At 43.2% G+C, this 24,670-nt stretch overlaps 1 protein-coding gene and 1 pseudogene across 1 annotated transcript in view; both read right to left on the minus strand.

Annotated features, from left to right (window-relative positions):
• ENTPD1 (ectonucleoside triphosphate diphosphohydrolase 1) overlaps window positions 1-24,670 on the minus strand; it is a 94,558-nt gene that overhangs the window by 27,914 nt on the left and 41,974 nt on the right. The window contains exon 2 of the mRNA XM_060111655.1: window positions 13,216-13,343. Coding sequence (XP_059967638.1) covers window positions 13,216-13,343 — 128 coding nt within the window. The remainder of the gene's footprint in view (window positions 1-13,215; window positions 13,344-24,670) is intronic.
• Window positions 3,397-5,733, minus strand: LOC132497999 (ral guanine nucleotide dissociation stimulator-like 2; annotated as a pseudogene).

Consider the following 24,670-nt stretch of genomic DNA (forward strand, 5'->3'; position numbering starts at 1 on the left):
ATTGAGCTGCATGAGCTGTTTATGTTTTGGAGATTAATCCTTTGTCTGTTGATTCGTTTGCAAATATTTTGTCTCATTCTGAGGGTTGTCTTTCCGTCTCTTTATGGTTTTCTTTGCTGTGCAAAACCTTTGAAGTTTCATTAGGTCCCATTTGTTCATTTTTGGTTTTATTTCCATTACTCTAGGAGGTGGATCAAAAAGATCTTGCTGTGATTTATGTCAAAGAGTGTTCTTCCTATGTTTTCCTCTAAGAGTTTTAGAGTGTCTGGTCTTACATTTAGGTCTTGAATCCATTTTGAGTTTATTTTTGTGTATGGTGTTAGGGAGTGTTCTAATTTCATTCTTTTACATGTAGCTGTCCAGTTTTCCCAGCACCACTTATTGAAGAGACTGTCTTTTCTCCATTGTATATCCTTGCCTCCTTTGTCATAGATTAGTTGACCATAGGTGCGTGGGTTTATCTCTGGGCTTTCTATCTTGTTCCATTGATCTATGTTTCTGTTTATGTGCCAGTACCATATTGTTGTGATTACTGTAGCTTTGTTGTATAGTCTGAAGTCAGGGAGTCTGATTCCTCCAGCTCCGTTTTTTTCCCTCAAGACTGCTTTGGCTATTCGGGGTCTATATTGTCTCCATACAAATTTTAAGATTTTTTGTTCTAGTTCCAGAAAAAATGCCATTGGCAATTTGTTAGGGATTGCATCGAATCTGTAGATTGCTTTGGGTAGTATAGTCATTTTCACAATATTGATTCTTCCAACCCAAGAACATGGTCTATCTCTCCATCTGTTGGTATCATCTTTAATTTCTTTCAAGAGTGTCTTATAGTTTTCTGCATACAGGTTTTTTGTCTCCTTAGGTAGGTTTATTCCTAGGTATTTTATTCATTTTGTTTCAATGGTAAAAAAGAGTGTTTCCTTAATTTCTCTTTCAGATTTTTCATCATTAGTGTATAGGAATGCAAGAGATTTCTGTGCATTAATTTTGTATCCTGCAACTTTACCAAATTCATTGATTAGCTCTAGTAGTTTTCTGGTGGCATATTTAGGATTCTCTATGTATAGTATCATGTCATCTGCAAACAGTGACAGTTTTACTTCTTCTTTTTCAATTTATATTCCTTTTATTTCTTTTTCTTCTCTAATTGCCATGTCTAGGACTTCCAAAACTGTGTTGAATAATAGTGGTGAGAGTGGACATCCTTGTCTTGTTCCTGATCTTAGAGGAAACACCATTGAGAATGATGTTTGTGGTGGGTTTGTCGTATATGGCTTTTATTATGTTGAAGTAGGTTCCCTCTATGCCCACTTTCTGGAGAGTTTTTATAAACAGATATTGAATTTTGTCAGAAGCTTTTTCTGCATCTATTGAGATGATCATATGGTTTTTCTTCTTCAATTTGTTAATATGGTGTATCACATTGATTGATTTGCATATATTGAAGAATCCCTGCATCCCTGGGATAAATCCCACATGATCATGGTGTATGATCCTTTTAATGTGTTGTTGGATTCTGTTTGCTAGTATTTTGTTGAGGATTTTTGCATGTATATTCATCAGTGATATTGGTTTGTAATTTTCTTTTTTTGTAGTATCTTTGCCTGGTTTTGGTATCAGGGTGACGGTGGCCTCATAGAATTAGTTTGGGAGTGTTCCTTCCTCTGCCATTTTTTGGAGTTTGAGAAGGCTGGGTGTTAGCTCTTCTCTAAATGTTTGATAGAATTCACCTGTGAAGCCATCTGGTCCTGGACTTTTGTTTGTGGGAAGATTTTTAATCACAGTTTCAATTTCATTACTTGTGATTGATCTGTTCACATTTTCTATTTCTTCCTGGTTCAGTCTTGGAAGGTTACACCTTTCTAAGAATTTGTCCATTTCTTCCAGATTTTCCATTATATTGGCATAGAGTTGCTTGTAGCAGTCTCTTAGGATGCTTTGTATTTCTGCAGTGTCTGTTGTAACTTCTCCTTTTTCATTTCTAATTTTATTGATTTGAGTCCTCTCCCTCTTTTTCTTGATGAGTCTGGCTAATGGTTTACCAATTTTGTTTATCTTCTCAAAGAACCAGATTTTAGTTTTATTGATCTTTGCTATTGTTTTCTTTGTTTCTATTTCATTTATTTCTGCTCTGATCTTTATGATTTCTTTCCTTCTGCTAACTTTGGGTTTTGTTTGTTCTTTTTTTTCTAGTTCCTTTAGGTGCAAGGTTAGATTGTTTATTTGAGACTTTTCTTGTTTCTTGAGGTAGGCTTGTATAGCTATAAACTTCCCTCTTAGAACTGCTTTTGCTGCATCCCATAGGTTTTGGATCGTCGTGTTTTTATTGTCATTTGTCTCTAGGTATTTTTTGATTTCCTCTTTGATTTCTTCAGTGATCTCTTGGTTATTTAGTAATGTATGGTTTAGCCTCCATGTGTTTGTGTTTTTTTACATTTTTTCCCTGTAATTGATTTCTGATCTCATAGCATTGTGGTCAGAAAAGATGCTTGCTATGATTTCAATTTTCTTAAATTTACTGAGGCTTGATTTGTGACCCAAGATGTGATCTATCCTGGAGAACGTTCCGTGCGCACCTGAGAAGAAAGTGTAATCTGATGTTTTTGGATGGAATGTCCTATAAATATCAATTAGATCTATCTGGTCTATTGTGTCATTTAAAGCTTCTGTTTCCTTATTTATTTTCATTTTGGATGATCTGTCCATTGGTGTAAGTGAGGTGTTAAAGTCCCCCACTATTATTGTGTTACTGTCGATTTCCTCTTTTATAGCTGTTAGCAGTTGCCTTATATATTGAGGTATTCCTATGTTGGGTGCATATATATTTTTCATTGTTATATCTTCTTCTTGGATTGACCCCTTGATCATTATGTAGTGTCCTTCCTTGTCTCTTGTAACATTCTTTTTTTTTTTTTTTTTTTTTTTTAGAGTTCAGGTAGTGTTTTGGTTTATTAGTGTTGTCACAGTGACAGGAACACCCAGAGTAGGAAGAGGAACTCCTACGAGAACCTTTTTCTTACCATTCCCTTCCCCTGGGGCTCAGAGCCTCTAGGCTTTTCCTTTCCCCCTACTTCCAGGCCTTTCCTTCCCCCTACTTCCAGGCCTTTCCTTGGCCCTTAGCATGCTAGGATGTAGACAGGAATCAGAAATGGATCCTTTTCCCAGCACTAGCTGTGTGCTGCATTCATGGAAAGTGGGAAGCTATACACATGTATCCATCTTGGGTACCAAGATTACCAGTTCCCATAGGGCTGGATCTCGGTTGTCTGGTAAGCCAGTGGCACTTCACTGCCCCAGGGTGGTTGGCCATCCTTCTGGATTTTTTCCCAGTGCGGCAACTGCCACCATTCAGAATGGCTCCCTACATCTGGCACGGCCACCATGAGTTCTAGGAGCCAACAGGGCTTCCTCCTCAGAACAGTGCTCGGGCAATCTTCCTCCCTGTGGCCTTGATCTTGGGAAAAGAACCCTCTCCTCCCTCACTTGGGGGAGTTCCCGAGGCAGAAGGGCCACTGGCACGGCCCAGTGTAGCAGTGGAGGGCCGTCGCCACTGCCGCAGGAGGAAATTGAGTGAAGCTCCACCCATAGTGTAGAAGACGTTAGCCGAGCGGGGGATGGTCAGCTCTCACTCCCCTGGGAGCAGCTGCACTAGCTCATACTCTGAAGCCACCGCAAAATCATGATTGTTTTTCTTAAGAACATGACTGATGACACTTGGAGCCTTGTACTGGCTTGTCACCAAGATGCTCTTGTAGACACTGCCATCTTCCCCCAGCTCCATCTGGACTTGGATCATGCGGCAATCAGAGGCCCCCTGACCCAGGCCCCCCTCCCCCATATCCAGCCCCCCTGGAGGCCCCTTCTGCACCCCCACTGAGCGGGGAGCCACAGGAGGCTGAGCGGCAGTGACCTCGAGAAGGCCTCGGGGAGGAAGCTGGGGGAGAGAGGTGGCTGGGGTCAGCGGGACTCTGCAGGGCTGGAGTGCTTTCCAGGTCAGAGTCCAGAGATGAGACAGACGGTCACTTCATGTGCTGAGCCAGCTGGGTCAGCAGTGGAGCGGGGGTTCCAGGCACCTCCTCTGCCCCCACACTGGGCCAGTCCCAGGAAACAAGGGGTGTGGGACCTCCAATAGAACCCAGCACCTCTGTCCACTGCAAGATGACCAGCGTTGGTCAAAGCACCCGCGGGGCAGGAGGGTCATTGGTACTGGATGGCTCCACCTCACAGGGCACTTGATGGCTCTGGGCCTCTGTCAGTGGCTGGAGCCCCTGTAGCCACCGCTGGATATCGGGGTCAGGTCGGAGGTCATAGACACGACATTTGTTCTGGAGCTGCCTCAGCTCAGAAAGGACAGCAAACTCCTTCCTCCGCTTGTCAAAATCGATGTATCCATTCTCCAGCTCATCCTTGGAGGCTGTGTCCAGCATCACGAGGTCCTTCAAGAAGGTGCCAAGGTATGGGACCACACCCCCACCCCGGGGACTTCTTGGAATTTGGCTCCAGAGAAGGCTGCAACTTCACCTCCTGCAGGAGGAGCTCCCGGCTCTGGGAATAATTATCCTCCTCGGAGAAAATCTGGCAGAGGCTGGAAAAGACTCTGAGGCTGTCCCTGACTGCTTCCCCCAAGGCTGCCCGAAGCCTGTAGATGGGGCTGGATTGCAGGGCCAACACCACAGCATACACTGAAGAGAAGTTTTGGAGCAGATGGCACTCCTCTGCCACACAGATCCACTTCTCCAGCATCCGGGCCCTCTGGGTGGATGGAGTGGCCATATGGTTACCTCCTCAGGCCCCTCTCCGGTTGAGGTAGCCCCCCAGGACAGAGCTGACCACTGCCCCTGCCACCTTGTTGAACTGTATGACAGTAGCCTGGACAGATGGGAAGAGGTGGGAATGTCCTGGCCGGTCTCTGTGACCCCACAGGCCCCCAGGCACTGAGAGGGGACCAGATTGAGAAATAGGTCCGCATCTAGCAGGGTCAGCTGTTCGGCCAAGTGGTCAGTGAGGAACACCAAGACATCCGTGGGGTCAGCAGGGGGATCGCCGGGGAGGGCCGGGGCTTAGGAAGTTCGGGGGTCTGGGGGTCCACCCAGGACCAGAGGTTGCGGATGAGGTCAGCACCGCCCCCCGCAACACCCTCCCCTGCTACATACCTCTCTGAAGCAAGAAGCTCTCAAGCCATTCAATCTGACCCTTGACCTCAGAGCAAAAATCCTCAGGGTGAGAGGCCAGCCAGGTTGACAGTACAGAGATGGCTACCCCTTTTGTCCTCTCTAGCTCATCAGTAGGATGAGATTCAAGGGCTTCCAGCCTGTCAGCCATAAGCCCTAGCAGGGCAGGCGTGGAGGTAAAGGCCCGGTGAGTAGCCAGGAAGGCTGCCGTGAAGGTCATGTCAGTCCCTGATGTCCGGGCGTCCAGCAGGTGTCTGACCAGGGCTTCCAGAGTGCCAGCTCGGAGCCTCCAGGAGGAATGCAGGGGAGGCCTCAGGGCCAAGAGATCAACAGGCCGATACTGGCAACTTGTGACAGTAAAGGTGACACCATCCTCCTCCTCATCCCAGACAGACACAGGGGCCTCGTCATCTTCCTCCTCCTCCTCCTCCTCCTCCTGCCCCTCGCCCACACCCCAGCCACCTGCGCCCCCACCCTCTTTGGGGTCTTGACTCCGGAAGCTGCTCAGCACGACTCCCCCGGGGGGGCTCATGTCCCAAAACAGCCGCAGGGACCGCGGGAGCATGGCCGAGTGAAGGAATCAGTGGGGTTGGGCCATGGGGGTGCCTGCTCAGGAGGGGTGGGGGCAGCGCGGGTCCCGGGCCGCTGTTCCCGTAGGTCTCCAGCCCCTGGTCCTCTTGTAACATTCTTTAAAGTCTATTTTATCTGATATGAGTATTGCTACTCCAGCTTTCTTTTGATTTCCATTTGCATGGAATATCTTTTTCCATCCCCTCTCATTCAGTCTGTATGTGTCCCTAGGCCTGAAGTGGGTCTCTTGTAGACAGCATATATATGGATCTTGTTTTTGTATCCATTCAGCAAGCCTGTATCTTTTGGTTGGAGCATTTAATCCATTCACGTTTAAGGTAATTATCGATATGTATGTTCCTATGACCATTTTCTTAACTGTTTTGGGTTTGTTTTTGTAGGTCCTTTTCTTCTCTTGTGTTTCCCCACTTAGAGAAGGTCCTTTAGCATTTGTTGTAGAGCTGGTTTGGTGGTGATGAACTCTCTTAGCTTTTGCTTGTCTGTAAAGCTTTTGATTTCTGAATTGAATCTGAATGAGATCATTGCCGGGTAGAGTAATCTTGGTTGTAGGTTCTTCCCTTTCATCACTTTAAGTATATCATGCCACTCCCTTCTGGCTTATAGAGTTTCTGGTGAGAAATCAGCTGTTAACCTTATGGGAGTTTCCTTGTATGTTATTTGTCGTTTTTCCCTTGCTGCTTTCAATAAGTTTTCTTTGTCTTTAATTTTTGCCAGTTTGATTATTATGTGTCTCAGCGTGTTTCTCCTTAGGTTTATCCTGTATGGGACTCGCTGTGCTTCCTGGACTTGGGTGGTTATTTCCTTTCCCAAGTCAGGGAAGTTTTCAACTATAATCTCTTCAAATATTTTCTCTGGTCCTTTCTCTCTTCTTCTTCTGGGACACCTATAATGCAAATGTTGTTGCGTTTAATGTTGTCTCAGAGGTCTCTTAGGCTGTCTTCATTTCTTTTCATTTTTTTTTCCTTATTCTGTTCCACAGCAGTGAATTCCACCATTCTGTCTTCCAGGTCACTTATCCGTTCTTCTGCCTCAGTTATTCTGCTATTGATTCCTTCTAGTGTAGTTTTTATTTCAGTTATTGTATTGTTCATCTCTGTTTGTTCTTTAATTCTTCTAGGTCTTTGTTAAACATTTCTTGCATCTTCTCGATCTTTGTCTCCATTCTTTTTCCGAGGTCCTGGATCATCTTCACTATCATTATTCTGAATTCTTTTTCTGGAAGATTGCCTATCTCCACTTCATTTAGTTGTTTTTCTGGGGTTTTATCTTGTTCCTTCACCTGGTACATAGCCCTCTGCCTTTTCTTTTTTTTTTTTTAAATGGTTTATCAATTCCATTTTTGTATAAAACACATGGGAGAAGCCTAGCCAATCAACACACAACTGTTGCCACATGAAAAGATATTTTTATCCAACTTCGAGTCTAAGAACATACAAATGTTTCTTTTTCATGTCTACAGCAATTGTCTATGCTTTTCCACTTAACTGTTTTAAAAATTCCACATATCCCCATTATTTCTTCTGTCCCAGTTACAGTACAATAATGGGGAGGAAGAGGCTTGGTTAGAACAAGTCTCTAAGCAGTTTTCTGCTGTCCCTTCTTTCCAATCAGAGACTTGTGGATGTGAGCCCTCTGCCTTTTCATCTTGTCTATCTTTCTGTGAATGTGGTTTTTGTTCCACAGGCTGCAGGACTGTAGTTCTTCTTGCTTCTGCTGCCTGCCCTCTGGTGTCCCTGTAGCTTTAACAGCAACTTCAGCAACCTCATCAGTCTGCCTCAGTTAGCCCTTTTGAATAAACAAAGCTTGTCCTTTTGAATGTGACTTTAGTACTCTATGAACAAATCAGGTCTCCATTAGCTACAGTGATGCTGGCAGGGCCTGGAAATAGAGACCATTTTCCTCCTTTCTTTTTTCTTCAGTTGGAGTTTCTAGACCTTTAATATAAACTTCAATTTTGTTGTTGTTTGTTGTTTTTATTTTTTTAATTGTGGTAAAATACACTGAATATAAAATTGACCATTTTTACTATTTTTAAGTGTACAGTGTGGCATTAAGTACTTTCAAATTGTTGTGTAACCATCACCACCACTCATCTCCAGGTGTTGTTTTTTAAAATCCAGTGGAGTAAAAATAATATATTTTCCAAGAGTATTTGAGGTTGAAAATTGAGGTAAATTCTTCCAAATTCTCCATAAAAAGATAAAATCACAAGCGCTCATCTAAGAACAGCACTTCAGTTCCCGGTGACAAAAGCAGATGCCTGAGGACAGGCCACTTTCCCTTAGCAGCAGTTGGAAATCCTGGGAGTACCCAGCTCAGTGACCACAACACACCAACAGCTAAGGGCCTTTCCTAGAACTCATCTCCCCCAAAGCAGTGTTGACAGCTGGTCTCCACTGAGGGCTTCTGATGTGCTGGGCACTCTGGTAAGTGAGTCAGTAGTATGATATTATTCCATTTAATCCTCACAACCATCCTCCAAGTAGGTACTATCTCCATGTAACACATAAGGAAACAGGTGTAGAGAGAATACACTTGCCCAAAGTCTCAGAGCTGGCAAATGGCAGATCTGGGATTGAAATCAAAGCTGTCTCATCTCTGGCCAGCATTCCACAGAAGTGGCAGCTTTTAATTAAGGCGTGTGGTTTGGGACTGGATCAGTTTGGTGCCTTCGAGAGAAACCTGCGGGGTTCTGTGTGTGCCAGAATGTGCAATGTTTGTGCTAAAGGAATATCTGACAACTCGCTAACTGCCAGTGTTCAGTGACAAACCAGCAATTAAGGAAGTGGTAAACCAAGCAGACCTCAACTCTACCTCCCCACCAAGTCCACCAGGACAAAGGCACTTGCCCAGAGGACACAGGTGCAGCTCATGATTCTTCAGTTCGTTAAGCCCTATGTTTGTTTGTTTCTGCAATGTGGTCATTGCGTATCTACTTGGCAGTAGTTCCCAGACTTCAGTGTCATGAGAACAGCCCAGGACGCCTGTTACCTGTGTAGATTCCCAGGTTCTACAACCTGGAGGTTTGAATTGGGTATGCTCTGGGAGTGAGAACGAGGAGTCAGCACCCACAGGGGAGCCTGAGGCAGAGGCTGACGGATTCTGTTGCCAGGCTAGTCCTTCTTCACACGCTCTTCACAGCCAAGGAGGGAGCAGTTTTACCTGTTCAAGATGCTCACTCTACTCACTGAGTCAGCGAACTTCTATGAGGCAGCCACCCAAGTCAGAGGCTGTGCTGTCGTAATTTAACATTTATTTTGTGACTATTTGGTTAATGATTATCTCTTCCACTAGACTATAACCTTCATGAGGGTCAGGACTTTGCCAGTCTTGCTCACTGCAGTATCCCTAGGGCCTAAAGTAGAGTAGACGGTCAATGACTATTTATTAAATGAATAAATTGAGTGAAAGAGTATTAAAACATAGGCAAAGACAAATGAAACCCAATTCTTGTCCTCAATATGCTTACAACCTGGGTAGCTGGGCAAGTAGAGTCATCAGTACAATAGACTTCCTGTGTTTTGCCAGATGTGGCCCAGGCATGAGGCCACCACCTCCCCAGCAAGGCTGAACCCAGACTGGACCAGGCAGGAAGACAACAAGCCTGGATCTTCAGGACTGGAGGGCCGACCAGAACTGGGCTAGAAGAGGGCAAGTCAGATGGGAAGAGGCAGGGAAAAAGATAAGTGGCAATTTGTCACCATACAGATAGGCTACAAAGATGATAATGATAATACATGAGCTACCAACCACTGAGTATCTGCAATGGGCCAGCATCCTATTCCATACTTCACACTGCATTTACTTTATCCCACTTCATTCCTACAGTAATTTATGAGATATCAATTATCAGTTCTGTCTTACAAATGGAAAAACTGGGGCTCAGAGAAGCTATGCCCTGTGACTATAAGAGCAGGGCTGAGGTTTAAACCCAGGCAGTGTGAATCCATGGCCCATGTTGTGTCACACTCTGAGCAGACAGAATAATTATCCCTGCAATAAGACAGGGATGAAGAATCAGAGGCAGTGGGTAGAGAGACAGCTGAAAGTCTTTCCATAGAGGGGCTTATGGCCACCACCCTCTTTAAACAGAAGCATGCAGAGGTTGTTCTCAACATTACATCCCAACGTGTTCCATCTTTATCCTAAAAGGTCCTCTAAGGAATCTAATCACTAAGATCTGGTCAACCTAAGTGTCTCTCACATTATCTCCTTAATGCCTTAATTCCACAGACAATGCCTTAGTTCCAGGCTCAACTGCCTTGTCTACACAATGTCAGGAACATCCTAACTGGTCTCTCCTCCTCTAATCTGCTCTCCAGCCAAGAGGAATCTTGGAAACACAATCTGGGCATAACCTCCCTGTTTGAAACCTTCAAAGCAGTGGTTGGCAAGCATGACTGCTCATTAGAATCACCTGGGAAGCTTTTAAAATATACCAGTGCCTGGGCTTCACCCCAAAGATTCTGATTTAATTGACCCAGAGTAGGGCCCAGATATGAGTATTTTTAAAAAGCTTCCCAGGTGCTTTTAATATGGAGCCAATCTTGAGCACTACTAGAGTTGAATGGATGAGACGTCCACTCCTGAGCTAGGCAAACTAAGCTCAGACTGAAGTCTCCTCTCCCACCATTCCTTCCTGCCCCATATTTAATATTCCAGCCATACTGAACTGCTGGTGATTCCCCAAGATCACTTGCTATTTTAAGCTGCCACTCTGTAACACATGGTATGGTCTTTGTAAAGAACATGTCCTACCTCACCTCCTGGGAAACTCCTTAGTGTTCCTTATTAGACCCAAGGCTGCTGCCTCCATGAAGTCTTCATATGACCAGGCACAATTGGTGACTCCTTCCTCTGGGCTGCCATAGCACTGCACCTACCTCTGTATTAATATGTCTCTATTGTTCTGAAACTATTTGTACAAACGACTCTCTCCCCCCACAAAAAGCAATAGGTATAGTGATGCTTCAGATACCTCTTGTGGCCACTTCACATGTCCTTGACCAATCTTCTTACTCCAGCTCCACCTGTACCTTCTCATCTCTCTATTTCTTCTCAGGGTCTTCTCTCCTACCACCTAGTAGGTCACCTGTGGTACCCACATAGCCCTTCTGACACATGTGCAAAACTGGAAGTGCCAGGGAGTTAACAACCTCTGGGACGACCCTTGACCAACAGGGGATGAGAACCAGGAGATAAATCCCTAGGGTAGATCATTCTGAAGTGCTTTCTCCACGGCTCTTCAGAGGGTCCTAGTGGGATCAAGCCAGTGACATTGCTATAAAGATTCACTTCAGATGCCAAAGACCTTGCTCCGTTTTCCCAGCCAAACACAATAACACAGAATCCCGGCAGTCTTGAAGACAACCATCATGAATGACGGAAGGTCATCCACAACCACGAGCATTCACCAAGAACACAGAGCCTAAGTCTGTCGTGGATTTTGCCTCCTAGGCAGTCTCCCTCTCCAGTGATGCAATAATGAACATATAAAAAGTTCAAATCAAGAAGGCAATCATGTACTTTTGGAGCTGGTAAACAAATAGCAAAACCAAGATGTCATGAGCCTTCAGTTATGAGTGAAGTTTTGCCAGGAGAGCCAACATCACTCAATATTAAAAGGCAAGAGACCATTGACAATGAGATAATATCAGCCTTCTGTGCTGACAAAGGAACTGCTGTGCACAGCCCCACTGGGTTGAATCTGTGTGGCAAACGGATGCCAATGTAATCCAGGCCTCTGCTATATAGCAAATGGTTTGGGTGGTTGGCAATAGTTTCAGAGGCCTGGCATATGCATCCATTTTTCCAGGCTCACAGTTTGGGATTTTCAAATGCAAAAAAATATATACTTCTGTATATGTATTCCAGGGCCTCTGTAGTCAAGTTAACTTCTGGATATGTCACTGCCCACATGTACATATGCATTCATTAGCATATTGGTCTCTTGGCCCTTGAAGATTATTTATTATAATTCAAATGAAAGTTTAACATTGGTGTATTTGCAATACAAATTTAAACTTACCATGTGTTTCTAAATTAATGGATTAAATAAAATGATGGCCATATTACAAGGTATTAGTGAGCTATCCATGTCTCTGAAATTCTACTTTGATGAATTTGAAAGGAAGCAGAAATAAATCACAGCAGAGTTAATGACCCTAATTATTTTTAATGATACTAACTAGCTCCTCAAATGTGGAAATTTCACAAGAAGTCTGTCCATCCATGAATTCATTTCAAATTACTATATTTGATACATGTATGTGTTCTCTGGGGTCTTTTTAAAATTGATTTTAAAATTGATTTGTTTAATATTTTGGAGATGAGGAACAAGTCTTCTCCACAATCTTTGTCTCCCAAAGTATACAGAGCTGTCTAATAAATTTTATAACTTTGGTGATAGTGATAATAACAGAGTAAGGGGACTTCCCTTGTGGCACAGTGGTTAAGAATCCACCTACCAACACAGGGAACATGGGTTTGAGCCCCGGTCCCAGAAGATCCCACATTCTTGTTGTTTTGTTTTTGTTTTTTTGTTTTTTGCGGTACGTGGGCCTCTCACTGTTGTGGCCTCTCCCGTTGCAGAGCACAGGCTCCGGACGCGCAGGCTCAGCGGCCACGGCTCACGGGCCCAGCCACTCCGCGGCATGTGGGATCTTCCCAGACTGGGGCAAGAACCCATGTCCCCTGCATCCGCAGGCGGACTCTCAACCACTGTGCCACCAGGGAAGCCCTGGAAGATCCCACATTCTGTGGAGCAACTAAGCCCGTGTGCCACAACTACTGAGCCTGTCCTCTAGAACCCACGTGCCACAACTACTGAGCCTGAGTGCCACAACTACTGAAGCCCACGCGCCTAGAGCCCATGCTCCGCAACAAGAGAAGCCACCACTATGAGAAGCCTGCACACCGCAACTAAGAGTAGCCCCCGCTCACCGCAACTAGAGAAAGCCTGAGCGCAGCAATGAAGACCCAACACAGCCAAAAAATAAATAAATAAAATAATAATGGAGTAAAAAGAACAAAGAATGCAGTGTTCAATAAACAAAGAGTTCACTGTTTCCACAATGAAACAGTGAGTAAGAAGCAGAGATAGCACTAGATTGTAGAATACCAGCACAGTATATCACAGATCTGGATGTGGTGAATAAAGCATTTGTCTCTATTAGAATATTGATTTAATCAATTTGCTGAACAATCAAAGACAATCATCTTCCCACCACTAATTGATTCAAGGCATTCTTTCCTTCAGAATGAGCATCCGCTGCCATTTTACTTGCCTAGTTCCACGGAGACTGAATTGCTCCTGGGCTTCCAGAACCGCAACTCCTGCTGTATGCTCTGATTTACCATAACCTCACTTTCCCTCCGCCCCACCCAGGGCCCCTCAAACACATTTGCATGCACACACACACACACACACACACACACACTCAGGGGTTTGAGTTACCTTAACATTTTCTGGCAGTGGTTTGTTCTGGGTCAGTCCCAGAGCGAGCAGTGCTACCACAGCGATGACAGAGGAGAAGCCAAGGATGCCCAGTATGTTTTTAGAGCAAAATATCTTCACTGCAGACTCTAAAAACAAAAGAAGAATAGAAAATATCAACAAGAAATCAATAGACATTGATTTTCTTCCCCTTTCTATATGGCCTTGTGCTGGCTTTCTGGAGACAGCAAAGATAGATAAAAGCTGATCTTTATCCATGAGGCACTTGCAAAGTAATTGGGAAATAATACAAGAACAAAAGGATTTGTCTGTACTGTGATGAGGGCCAAAACTGAGTTAGTGGCTATGGTAAGGAGAATGGGCAGAATTAGATCAGTGATCAGATATGGGATGAGAAGGAAAAATCCCAAAGTGGCAGTTTGTTTAATAGGTCATGTAGGTCTATCAAGGTTCAAGTAACAAAGAAAGCAAGGATAGCCCTCCTCATTTTCAAGATCTACCAGAAAATGAGTATGATATTAAAAAGTATTCAGAGTATATCATCGAACATCGTAGTCCCTCTACTTCATGACATTTCCTGGCTTGACACATTCCTTCACTTCAACCACACTTATATGTTAAGTAATTGGTAACAGCGTAGGGGCTATGGAGTTTTGAACATTTTATCATTCACATTATCTTGTCTATCCTGTTCATACTCTTACCATCATGGGGCATAAAAAAGTTCCAGAAGGAGAATTCTACAGAAGGCAAATTTACTTTGATCAGGATAAATAGAGCTTACAGCAGAGGTGAACAGGAAATGGAATGGTTACACCATTCCCTCCATTCTCATCCTTCCTCTCTCAGCTTCCCAAGCTATCCCCAAGCCTTTTTCTTAGGCTTTGGGGAAGAAGGATAGGATCAAGTAATAAAAAAGCATGTGGAAATGAGATGGGTTCTCCAAAATAGTTTTCACTTCTCTAAGGACAGGGCAAGGGATTAAAGCAACTGAAAGAGGAACCTGTGTCCCCTCCTCCCCTTTCTCTCTTTCTCAGCAGCTATGGTTGCACCAACACAAGAGCTCCTCTTCGAGCTTGTGAGCACAGGTTGGACTTAATCCAAAGGACTGGAACTGCCTGGGTCTCCAGTCTGCATCCATCTCTAGAATCTTGGACCAGTTTGTACCCATCAGACCGAACAGTACAAAACTTAGGAGAAAAAGTTTTATCAACACCATTATCTATTCCTTCCAAACAAGAGAATCATAAATGAAATATACAGCACTTCCCCCTTCTCGCTTCCCAAAAGAACCTCAGTTTTGTTCAGATGCCTGCCACTCCCCCAAGCAGCCCATACAGCTCCTAGAAAGGGGCTGACTGTTCTGCATAATCTCATTCCCTGTCCAGTGATTGGTTCAACAGTGGGCATATACTCCCAAAATGGCCTGTGAGACCCTGGAGGAAGTCTGCTGGGGCAAGCCTAGGAAAAGAAAGGAAGCATTCTCTCTTCTTCCTCAGATACTGTCCAGCCAAGGATGGCTGAGCAGAGAGATGGGAAGAACTTGAGTTCTTAAAGCATTTTGAGCTGCTAAAACAGCTAACCCTGATCTGATCCTCCCATGAGACTTACGCTTTGATCCAATTAGAGTCATGATTTAAAGACCTTGAAGCCAAAACATCCTGGTGTGGGAGAAACGTCCCTTTTGCTGCCAGGGCTCTGGAATCTGGAAAAGAGCCCCCTAAGTACCACCTACCTACCTACCTGAGTACTACCTACCTCACTTCCCAAAGTCGTGATATTGACAAACACAGCTTACAACAGCACGTTTTAGACGAAAAATTACATATCTAATACCCAAGGGTTGCACACTGCAGCAATGTTTCTACTATAATAGAACTTTGAATGCTTTACTCCTTCAAAATGTCCAAAAGGTCTACCTATTCGTTTCCGTAAATATAACAATTTTGATTATATCATTTTCCTTCCATCCATTCAGGCACTAATCTTAGTAGCCAATGAAAATGACCAACAAGGTCCCTGATCTTTGGAGTTCACATCTAGTTGGGGAGATAGATGAACCAGAAAAGAAGTATGCAAATAAGTGACTTCAGGTCATGAAAAGTGTTGAGGAGAAATTAAAACCAAGGAATGTTACAGAGTGACTTGCAGCAGAGTTGGGGTGGGGAGATTAGACTGAGGGTCAGGAAACGCTCTCTGAGAAGGTGATGTTTGAGCTTAGACCTGGATGATGAGAAAACAACAGCTACGAGAAGGAGAAAGAACTTTCCAGGGAGAGGAATTATCAACTGCAAAAGCCCTGAGGTGGGAAATAGATTGATGTGACTCTAGTAGTTTCTTCCTTTTCTTAATGAGAATATTTACTAACTCATTATTATCACCGAACAGTTGAAAGTGTACTTTTCCAGGGAACCCTCCTATACTGTTGGTAGGAATGTAAGTTGGTGCAGTCACTATGGAAAACAGTACAGAGGCTCCTCAGAAAACTAAAAATAGAGCTGCCATATGATCCAGCAATCCCACTGCTGGCATATAACCCGACAAAACTAAAACTATAATTCAAAAAGATACATCAATCAAGACAGTATGGTACTGGCACAAAAACAGAAATATAGATCAATGGAACAGGATAGAAAACCCAGAAGTAAACCTACTCACATATGGTCACCTTATCTTTGACAAAGGAGGCAAGAATATACAATGGAGAAAAGACAGCCTCTTCAATAAGTGGTGCTGGGAAAGCTGGACAGTTACATGTAAAAGAATGAAATTACAACACTTCCTAACACCATACACAAAAATAAACTCAAGATGGATTAAAGACCTAAATGTAAGGCCAGACACTATAAAACTCTTAGAGGAAAACATAGGCAGAAAACTCTATGACATAAATCACAGCAAGATCCTTTTTGACCCACCTCTTTGAGTAATGGAAATAAAAACAAAAATAAACAAATGGGACCTAATGAAACTTAAAAGCTTTTGCACAGCAAAGGAAACCATAAACAAGATGAAAAGACAACGCTCTGAATGGGAGAAAATACTTGCAAAGGAAGCAATTGGCAAAGGACTAATCTCCAAAATATACAAGCAGCTCATGCAGCTCAACATCAAAAAAACAAACAACCCAATCCAAAAATGGGCGGAAGACCTAAATAGACATTTCTCCAAAGAAGACATACAGATGGCCAACAAACACATGAAAAGATGCTCAACATCACTAATCATTAGAGAAATGCAAATCAAAACCACAATGAGCTATCACCTCACACCAGCCAGAATGGCCATCATCAAAAAATCTAGAAATAATAAGTGCTGGAGGGGGTGTGGAGAAAAGGGAACCCTCCTGCACTGTTGGTTGGAATGTAAATTGATATAGCCACTATGGAGAACAGTATGGAGATTCCTTAAAAAACTAAAAATAGAACTACCATATGACCCAACAATCCCACTACTGGGAATATACCCTGAAAAAACCATAATTCAAAAAGAGATACGTACCACGATGTTCACTGCAGCACTATTTACAATAGCCAGGACATGGAAACAACCTAAATGTCCATCGACAGATGAATGGATAAAGAAGATGTGGCACATATATACAATGGAATATTTCTCAGCCATAAAAAGGAACGAAATTGAGTTACGTGTCGTGAGGTAGATGGACCTAGAGTCTGTCACACAGAGTGAAGTAAGTCAGAAAGAGAAAAACAAATGCTGTATGCTAACTCATATATATGGAATCTAGAAAAATGGTACTGATGAACCTAGTGGCAGGGCAGGAATAAAGATGCAGATGTTGAGAACGGACTTGAGGACACAGCGAGGGAAGAGGAGGCTGGGATGAAGTGAGAGAGTAGCACTGACATATATACACCACCAAATGTAAAATAGATAGCTAGTGGGAAGCTGCTGCATAGCACAGGGAGATCAGCTCGATACTTTGCGATGACCTAGAGGGGTGGGATAGGGAGGGTGAAAGGGAGGCTCAAGAGGGAGGGGATATGGGATATATGTATGCATGTAGCTGATTCACTTTGTTGTACAGCAGAAACTAAAACACTGTAAAGCAATTATACTCCAATAAAGATTAAAAAAAAAAAGACACATGCACCCATATGTTCATAGCAGCACTACTCACAATAGCCAAAACATGGAAACAACCTAAATGTCCATCAACAGATGAATGGATAAAGAAGATGTGGTGTATATATACAATGGAGTACTACCCAGCCATAAAAAAGAACAAAATAATGCCATTTGCAGCAACATGGATGCAACTAGAGATTATCATACTAAGTGAAGTAAGCCAGAAAGAGAAAGACAGATACCATATGATATCGCTTATATGTGGAATCTAAAATATGGCACAAATGAACTTATCTACAAAACATAAACAGACTCCCAGACATAGAGAACAAACTTGTGGTTGCCAAGGGGGAGGGGGGGAGGTAGAGTGATGGACTGGGAGTTTGGGGTTAGTAGATGCAAACTATTACATTTCGAATGGATAAACAACAAGGTCCTACTGTATAGCACAGGGATCTATATCCAATCTCCTTAGATAAACCATATTGGAAAAGAATAAAAAAAAGAACGTATATATGTGTGTATAACTGAGTCACTGTGCTGTACAGCAGAAATTAGCACAACACTGTAAATCAACTATACTTCAGTAAAAAAAATAGAGAATAAAAATAAGGAAGTATACTTTTCCACATTTGCCCAGTTTTTGCAATGATATCCATATTATTAGAATATATTCAAGGCTTTCATCATATTTGTCTTATTAAAGATATGATAAGGAAAAGAACTTAGATCAGAGAAGAAGTTTAGGAATTTTTCATACACAATTTTCAAAAGCTGTATTATCAAAAAAATAATGGCTGTTTGTTTTTCATGTGACCAACTAGATTACCCAGAGAGGAATAATTAAAATACTGTGTTTTCTATGAACCATGCCAGGTAATTTTCAAAAGCCCTTATCACACGGAGGAAGCCAGACTCTCCTTAGGAAGTGGTAGCAGACGCGGGGGTCCAGGTGGGCATATCTAGGATGTATTCATTAAAGGGAACCACTTCAGTAACTGCCCTCTCTTCCCAGGCCCCAGAGCTCTTTCAGATGCCATGACTGCTACAGTCAAGTTCTGTTATAGAAAATTCACAATGACTGTATTTCCCCCTGAAAAGCCATTCATTTCCCTTGTGGATAACAGAAACTTGACTTGTATCATACAACATGAAACAGTATTTCAAAAAACAATTTCAAGGAACATTTTTACTGAAAATATCTAACAGCAAAGTGTTGTATTTGTTTTCCTTTGAATTGTCTCACTATCCTGGAGAATTCAAGACTGCCACTTCCCTCCCATTATCCTCCTTTCATATGACAAATGAGAAAGCTTTTCTGTTTGAGGTGAGAGCCAGGTAAAAGTGTCAGCTCTTCACTTGACAGAGACAAAAGTGAAGGAAACCAAGCTCTGAGAAAACACAGACTGATTTCAAGCCAATTAGCTATGTCAGAGGCAAAAAAAAAAAAAAAAAATGATTCTTTTTCATTCTTACAGAAACAGCCATCGTGACATCCACAGTTGGCATCCTATTAATGATTAAAATTATTAAAATCTGTCCTTAGTCAAAATTCTGCTATACAGAGAAATCCCAGCATCTCTACTTCATGATACCAAAGATGTGTTATCCTAAAATTTTACTCCATTAATAAAAAGATTTGGGGTGTTGACAGACGTGGTGGGTTTTTGGCAAAAACAACAAAAGTTTTGCTCTGCGGATTCAGTGAGACTCACTAGATTCAAATCACTTCCAACTTCTGATGGGTCACATCCGGACCAAGCTTGGCTTGTCATATAGAGAACAAAGCAGCCAATACAGACAAGCACTGGAGAGTAAACATCAGTTCAGTGCTGTGGTCCTTCCTGTGTTTACACAGCCCAGTGATGGAAGAATCATCACTGAAGCTCAGGGGACTGGTCCTAATCTGGCTTTGCCATTTCCCCAACTCCTAGATTCTCTGCCCCCTTTCTGCCATCTTCCTTCCTCTCCATCACGGGGGAGTTCTTGGTGATGCGCATTTAGATTGTTCTCCCACTCAAGGGCTTTAAGATCCTTTCCCAGGTACTTCATTCCAGGGCCCTTAAACCCAACCTCTTCTATGGTGATATCCACCCCCCTGTTCCAGTCACCCCCACCTCTTCTACAATAGCCCTTTCTGGTATTTCCCTAATTCCCTTTCCTATCAGAATCCATCCTTCATGCGGCTGCAGAATTCCTCCATAATTGACATTCCCAGGGTTCTCCCTAATTAAGAATTTAATGTAGCTTCCTTCTGCTTGCCAGATGAAAGCCTCACTGGTCTACTTGGACCCCTCAGCCCTTCAGAAATTTAAGTCCTTCCCATCTCCCCATTCCAATAAGCAGATGTGTGTGCCCGAGATCATAATTCCTGACATTATGACCACTAGACTGTAAGTTCCTTAAGTGAAGAGACTTTTTTTCTGGCTCATTCATTGCTATATCCCTAGTTGAACGCATAAATGAATTCTGGATTCTGACATTTGTCAACATGAGATTTCCTTCCGTTGGAATTCTATTCCTCTCTTTCTCCAACAAATCTTTTTCCTTGTCACCTTCAAAATCAAGCTCCCCTCCGTATGCTTCAAAGCTCAATTGTTCCAGTAGTCCTCTCTTCATGTGCTACCTCTAGATATTTAATGGATTGGCCTATTTCAGTTTGGGAGTTCTATAGTTGTTGTTTCATTCATTGTTCAACTAGTCAACAATTATTTATTGAATGCATTATACTATTCACTAGACCTGCCCTAGGCTCTGAGCTACAGTAGTGAACAAATCAAATAAACACCCCCATCCTCATGGTGCTTAGATGTTAGTCTGAAAGAAAAGATAATAAGCAAGATAAGTAAAATTTATAGTATGTTACATAATTATAAGTGCTAAGGAGAGAGAAAAAGCAGGTGAAGAGGCAGGATAGGGTAATTAGGAAAGACCTGAGATGGTGATATTAAAAGTGATAGGAATAAAGAGAAAGAAAGCATACCACTTGGGCAATAGAATTTAAGGTAACTGGAACTGCATGTGCAAAGGACCTGGGGTGGAACAGTGCCTGGCCATAAGGCCAGTGTGGCTGGATGAGTGATGAAGGGGAAAATAGTAAGAGGTGGTCAGGGGTGGGGTCAACTGGGTGCCTTGCTTGTGGGACCTTGCAGGTTCTGGGCTTTGTCTTTCTTTAAGTGATCCAACTTCCTTCTAATCGTTTGTATAATTTACACTCAGCACCATAGGGGTAAACAAGGAACCACCAGGAACCTTTGAAGTACCTGGACAGGAAGGGTGTGGTCTTTTAGGCGGCGCACCCCTGTCTCTTGTGATGAGGTGCTGAGGCACCCCCATGAAGTCAGGTCATAGGACAACCACACAGTCAAGCGTGGACAGAGCATGGCTCTGCTTGTGCCAGACCAGAGCTGAGAAGATGCATCCAGGAGGAGCAGGTACCATATCATGACAGCTCTTCTCTATACCTTCTGGGCTTCTTGGTGACCCAGGACTGGTGAATCTTTGCTGAGAGAGCACCATTATGAGGGGTCGCCAAGCCAACAGTCACCAGGATCCATCAGTAGAAAGCCAAACTCCACAGACTTCTGAAGGGTGGCTCAAGCTAGAGCAGAGTCCAAACAACCTTGTCTTTGCTCACTCTCTCTAAGCCTCCAATTCCTTGCATGCAAAATGGGAGTCACAATAGTACAGAATTCATAGGGTTGCTAGGTAAGAGCCAGTGAGCTAACAATTTACATAACAACCTACAAAAGAGCCCTCACTGCATTCAGGTTCTGCTCACAGCACTTTAAACACAGCAACTGCTTTAACCTTCACAACACTCCTGTGAGGTAGTACTATTATCATCACCTGTGTCTGTTTCCTAGGGCTGCCACGACAAATTACCACAAACATGGTGACTTAAAACAATAGAATTTTACTCTCTCACAATTCCGGAGGCCAGAAGTCCAGAATCAAGGTGTCAACAGGGCCAAAGGCTCTGGAGAGATTCCTTTCTTGCCTTGTCCAGCTTCTGGTAGCTCCCGGCATTCCTTGGTTTATGGCTGCATCACTCCAATATCTGCCTCTGTCTGCACATGGCCTTTTTCCCTGTCTCTGTGTGTATCAAATTTCCTTCTCCTTTCTCTTATGAGGACACCAGTCATTAGATTTAGGGCCCATTAAGGATCTCAAGATCCTTAATTACATTTGCAAAGACTTTACTTCCAAATAAGGTCACAAATTACAGGTACTATTATTATCCTCATTATTGTCACTTTACAGGTGAGGAAACTGAGTCACAGAGAGGTTAAGAAGATTGCCCAAACTTACACTGATGTAAATGTTGGGACCAGGAATTAAAGTCAGGCATTCTGGATCCAGAGGCCAGGCTTTTAGCCACCACCCTACCCTATACCACATGACTAAGGCTTAGTACAGTGCCTGTTGTGTGGTACTAGCGCTGTACGTAGAAACCAATCTCATGATTCAGAAGTGAAAAGTGACTGACTTTGAGGATTTGGCTGAAGGGGCTGTCTGGACTGTTGTCACTGATGACACCAGACAATGTTATATTTTTAAAATATGAAGTCTTAGAGAACAGACTGGAGGGCACAGTGGGGGAAGGGGAAGCTGGGACGAAGTGAGAGAGTGGCATGGACATATATACACTACCAAATGTAAAATAGATAGCTATGGCCCTCCCTGGTGGCGCAGTGGTTGAGAGTCCGCCTGCCGATGCAGGGGATACGGGTTCGTGCCCCGGTCTGGGAGGATCCCATATGCCGCGGAGCGGCTGGGCCCGTGAGCCATGGCCGCTGGGCCTGCGCATCCGGAGCCTGCGCATCCGGAGCCTGTGCTCCGCAACGGGGGAGGCCACAACAGTGAGAGGCCCGCATACCACAAAAAAAAAAAAAAAAAAAAATAGATAGATAGTGGAAGCTGCTGCATAGCACAGGGAGATCAGCTCGATGCTTTGTGACCACCTAGAGGGGTGGGATAGGGAGGGTGAAAGGGAGGCTCAAGAGGGAGGGGATATGGGAACATATGTATACATATAACTGATTCACTTTGTTGTACAGCAGAAACTAACACAATATTGTAAAGCATTTATACTCTAATAAAGATGTGAAAAAATATCCCTGATGGTCAGAAGCTAGCAGCTAAGAGGCAGAGGCTGGGATTACTGTTCCTAGGGAGGCTAAGGGACTTGCTCAAAGTCACATAGCTTGCAACTGACAGAGCAGTGACTGGATCCAAGTCTCTCAACTCCACTCCACTGCCTCAAGCACTGCCCTGCATTAGAGATGCATAGAAATTACTCAGCTTCATTCCTTCTCAGGTGACACAATGCAAAAGAACTCACCCAAAGTTCTGTTCAAATAGAAAGATCTTACATTTCACACATACCCCCACCCCCATATTTTCCCAAGTAATAAATCCAGAGTCAAGTTTGAGGATAAAGCAGTTTAATTTGGTGGGGTTTTTTTCCTGCCTGCTTTTAAGTCGAGGAAGTCAGTACAATGTCAATAAATAGACAAATACTAAAAATGTACTTCAAGGCCTCAATGATGACCAGTTGGTTAAAGGGTGAAAAGTAAAGGAGAGGGAGGGAAAACAAGATAGACACAGGCTTGGGAGAAGGAGCCAGAGAATAAGAGGGGAAGGGATAGGCGGGCGTGGGAATAGAAAGAGAGGTAGAGAGACAGGTTATTGAGTAAATACCCATGTCCTGTTCCACTGATCTCCTGAACCCAAGACTTCAGAGAAATTTACTTGCTTTTACTTATGATCTTTTGTTTCTGCTCTTTGAGATGTTAATTAGCTGGTTAGTCTCAGTTCACAGCTCTTTAGTTAGAAAAGGAGTGTATTTATCCTAACAAAGTAGACTGGCTGATCCTGAGTGGGCAGCTCAGAGGTTCAGCTTTGGGTGGGAAGAGGCCATTTAGTGACCCGGGGCAGTGGAACCGGGGTGGGAGTGCACAACAAGCTCTTCCTGCAAATCAGACTCTGCCAACCCCACACTCTCCATCCCACCATTCTTTTTGCTGTGGGCTGTGCTCTTCTCAGATTAGCAGCAAGTAACTGACTTGGCACTGATGTGCCTGACTCCAAAAACATTAATGACTGCAAAAATCAAATGCCAACAGAGGATCTGGGTGTGGGAAATAAGGAAGCAAAGGAATCCCCTTCCCTCTCTCTCCTTCTCCTCACTTCCTCCCACCATTTCCTCTACCTCCTCACCCACACCCCTTCTGGCCTTTCCTGAATTCTTTTACCCAAGACTGCATGGAGCACAATAGGTCTTTGCGGACATCGTGGAATCCCCTACTCAAGTATAGGGTTGGCAAGGAGGAGGGTTGTTTCCGGCAGAGTGATATCATTGAGACTGCAGACAGGAATACCCTGTGTCGCAGCCAACAAGTGTTAACAATCTCCTGTATTGATGGTCTCTGCAATAAACACATTGCTTCCTCTAAACAAATCATCTTCCACATCTGAAATTGAAGAATTGTGCCCTAGGGATTCTATCTTTTCTCAAAGCAGCTGCGCTTGTCAACAAGCCTTGGGTACGTGTTGCTGGTGAGAAAGACTGAGACAATCTGTGCTGGCCAAATATCACTAGTGTGGGGGTCAGAGTGGGGATGGGGTGAACTGATTCACCCACGTTGCCCAGCCTTACAGCCCCCTGTTTTCTACATCTCACATTTGTAAGTTATCTTATTTCTACCTCCTCATTTTTGTACCTACGAGGTACAAAAGTCAGAAGCAACATAAAAATATTTCTGCAGCAAAATATGCCATAAGCAAAGTAAAAAATAACAAACTGAGGAAAATGTTTGCAACAACTATGAAATAGTTGGTTTCCTTAATATACAGAGTCATTAAAAATCATTAAGAAAATGATCAACCCATCTAGTAGAAAAATGGGCAAAGAACATAACTAGGCAACTTAAAGAAAAAGAAATATTTTCAACATATTAGAAGTATTCTAATTACCCTAACTTAAAGAAATGTAGTCAATGAAAATTGACATACCTTTTATTACTTAGAATAGCGAAGTTTTTTTAAAGTTTGATAAATATATAATGTTATTACATACTCATTAGAATGGCAAAAAAAAACCTGACAATACCAAATGTTGGCAAGGATGCAGAGCTACTGGAACTCTCATACACTGCTGCTGGGGATGCAAAATGGCTCAGCTACTTTGGAAAGAGTTTGGTAGTTTCTTATGAAGCTAAACATATACTTACCATATGACCAGGCAATCCTACTCTTAGGTATTTACCCAAAAAGAGTGAAGACATGTCTACACAAAAACCTGTACCTAAATATTTCTAACAGCTTTATTCATCACCAAAAACTCAAAACAACCCAAGTGCTC

This window comes from Mesoplodon densirostris, chromosome 1 (assembly GCF_025265405.1).
Source record: "Mesoplodon densirostris isolate mMesDen1 chromosome 1, mMesDen1 primary haplotype, whole genome shotgun sequence".
Lineage (NCBI taxonomy): Eukaryota > Metazoa > Chordata > Mammalia > Artiodactyla > Ziphiidae > Mesoplodon > Mesoplodon densirostris.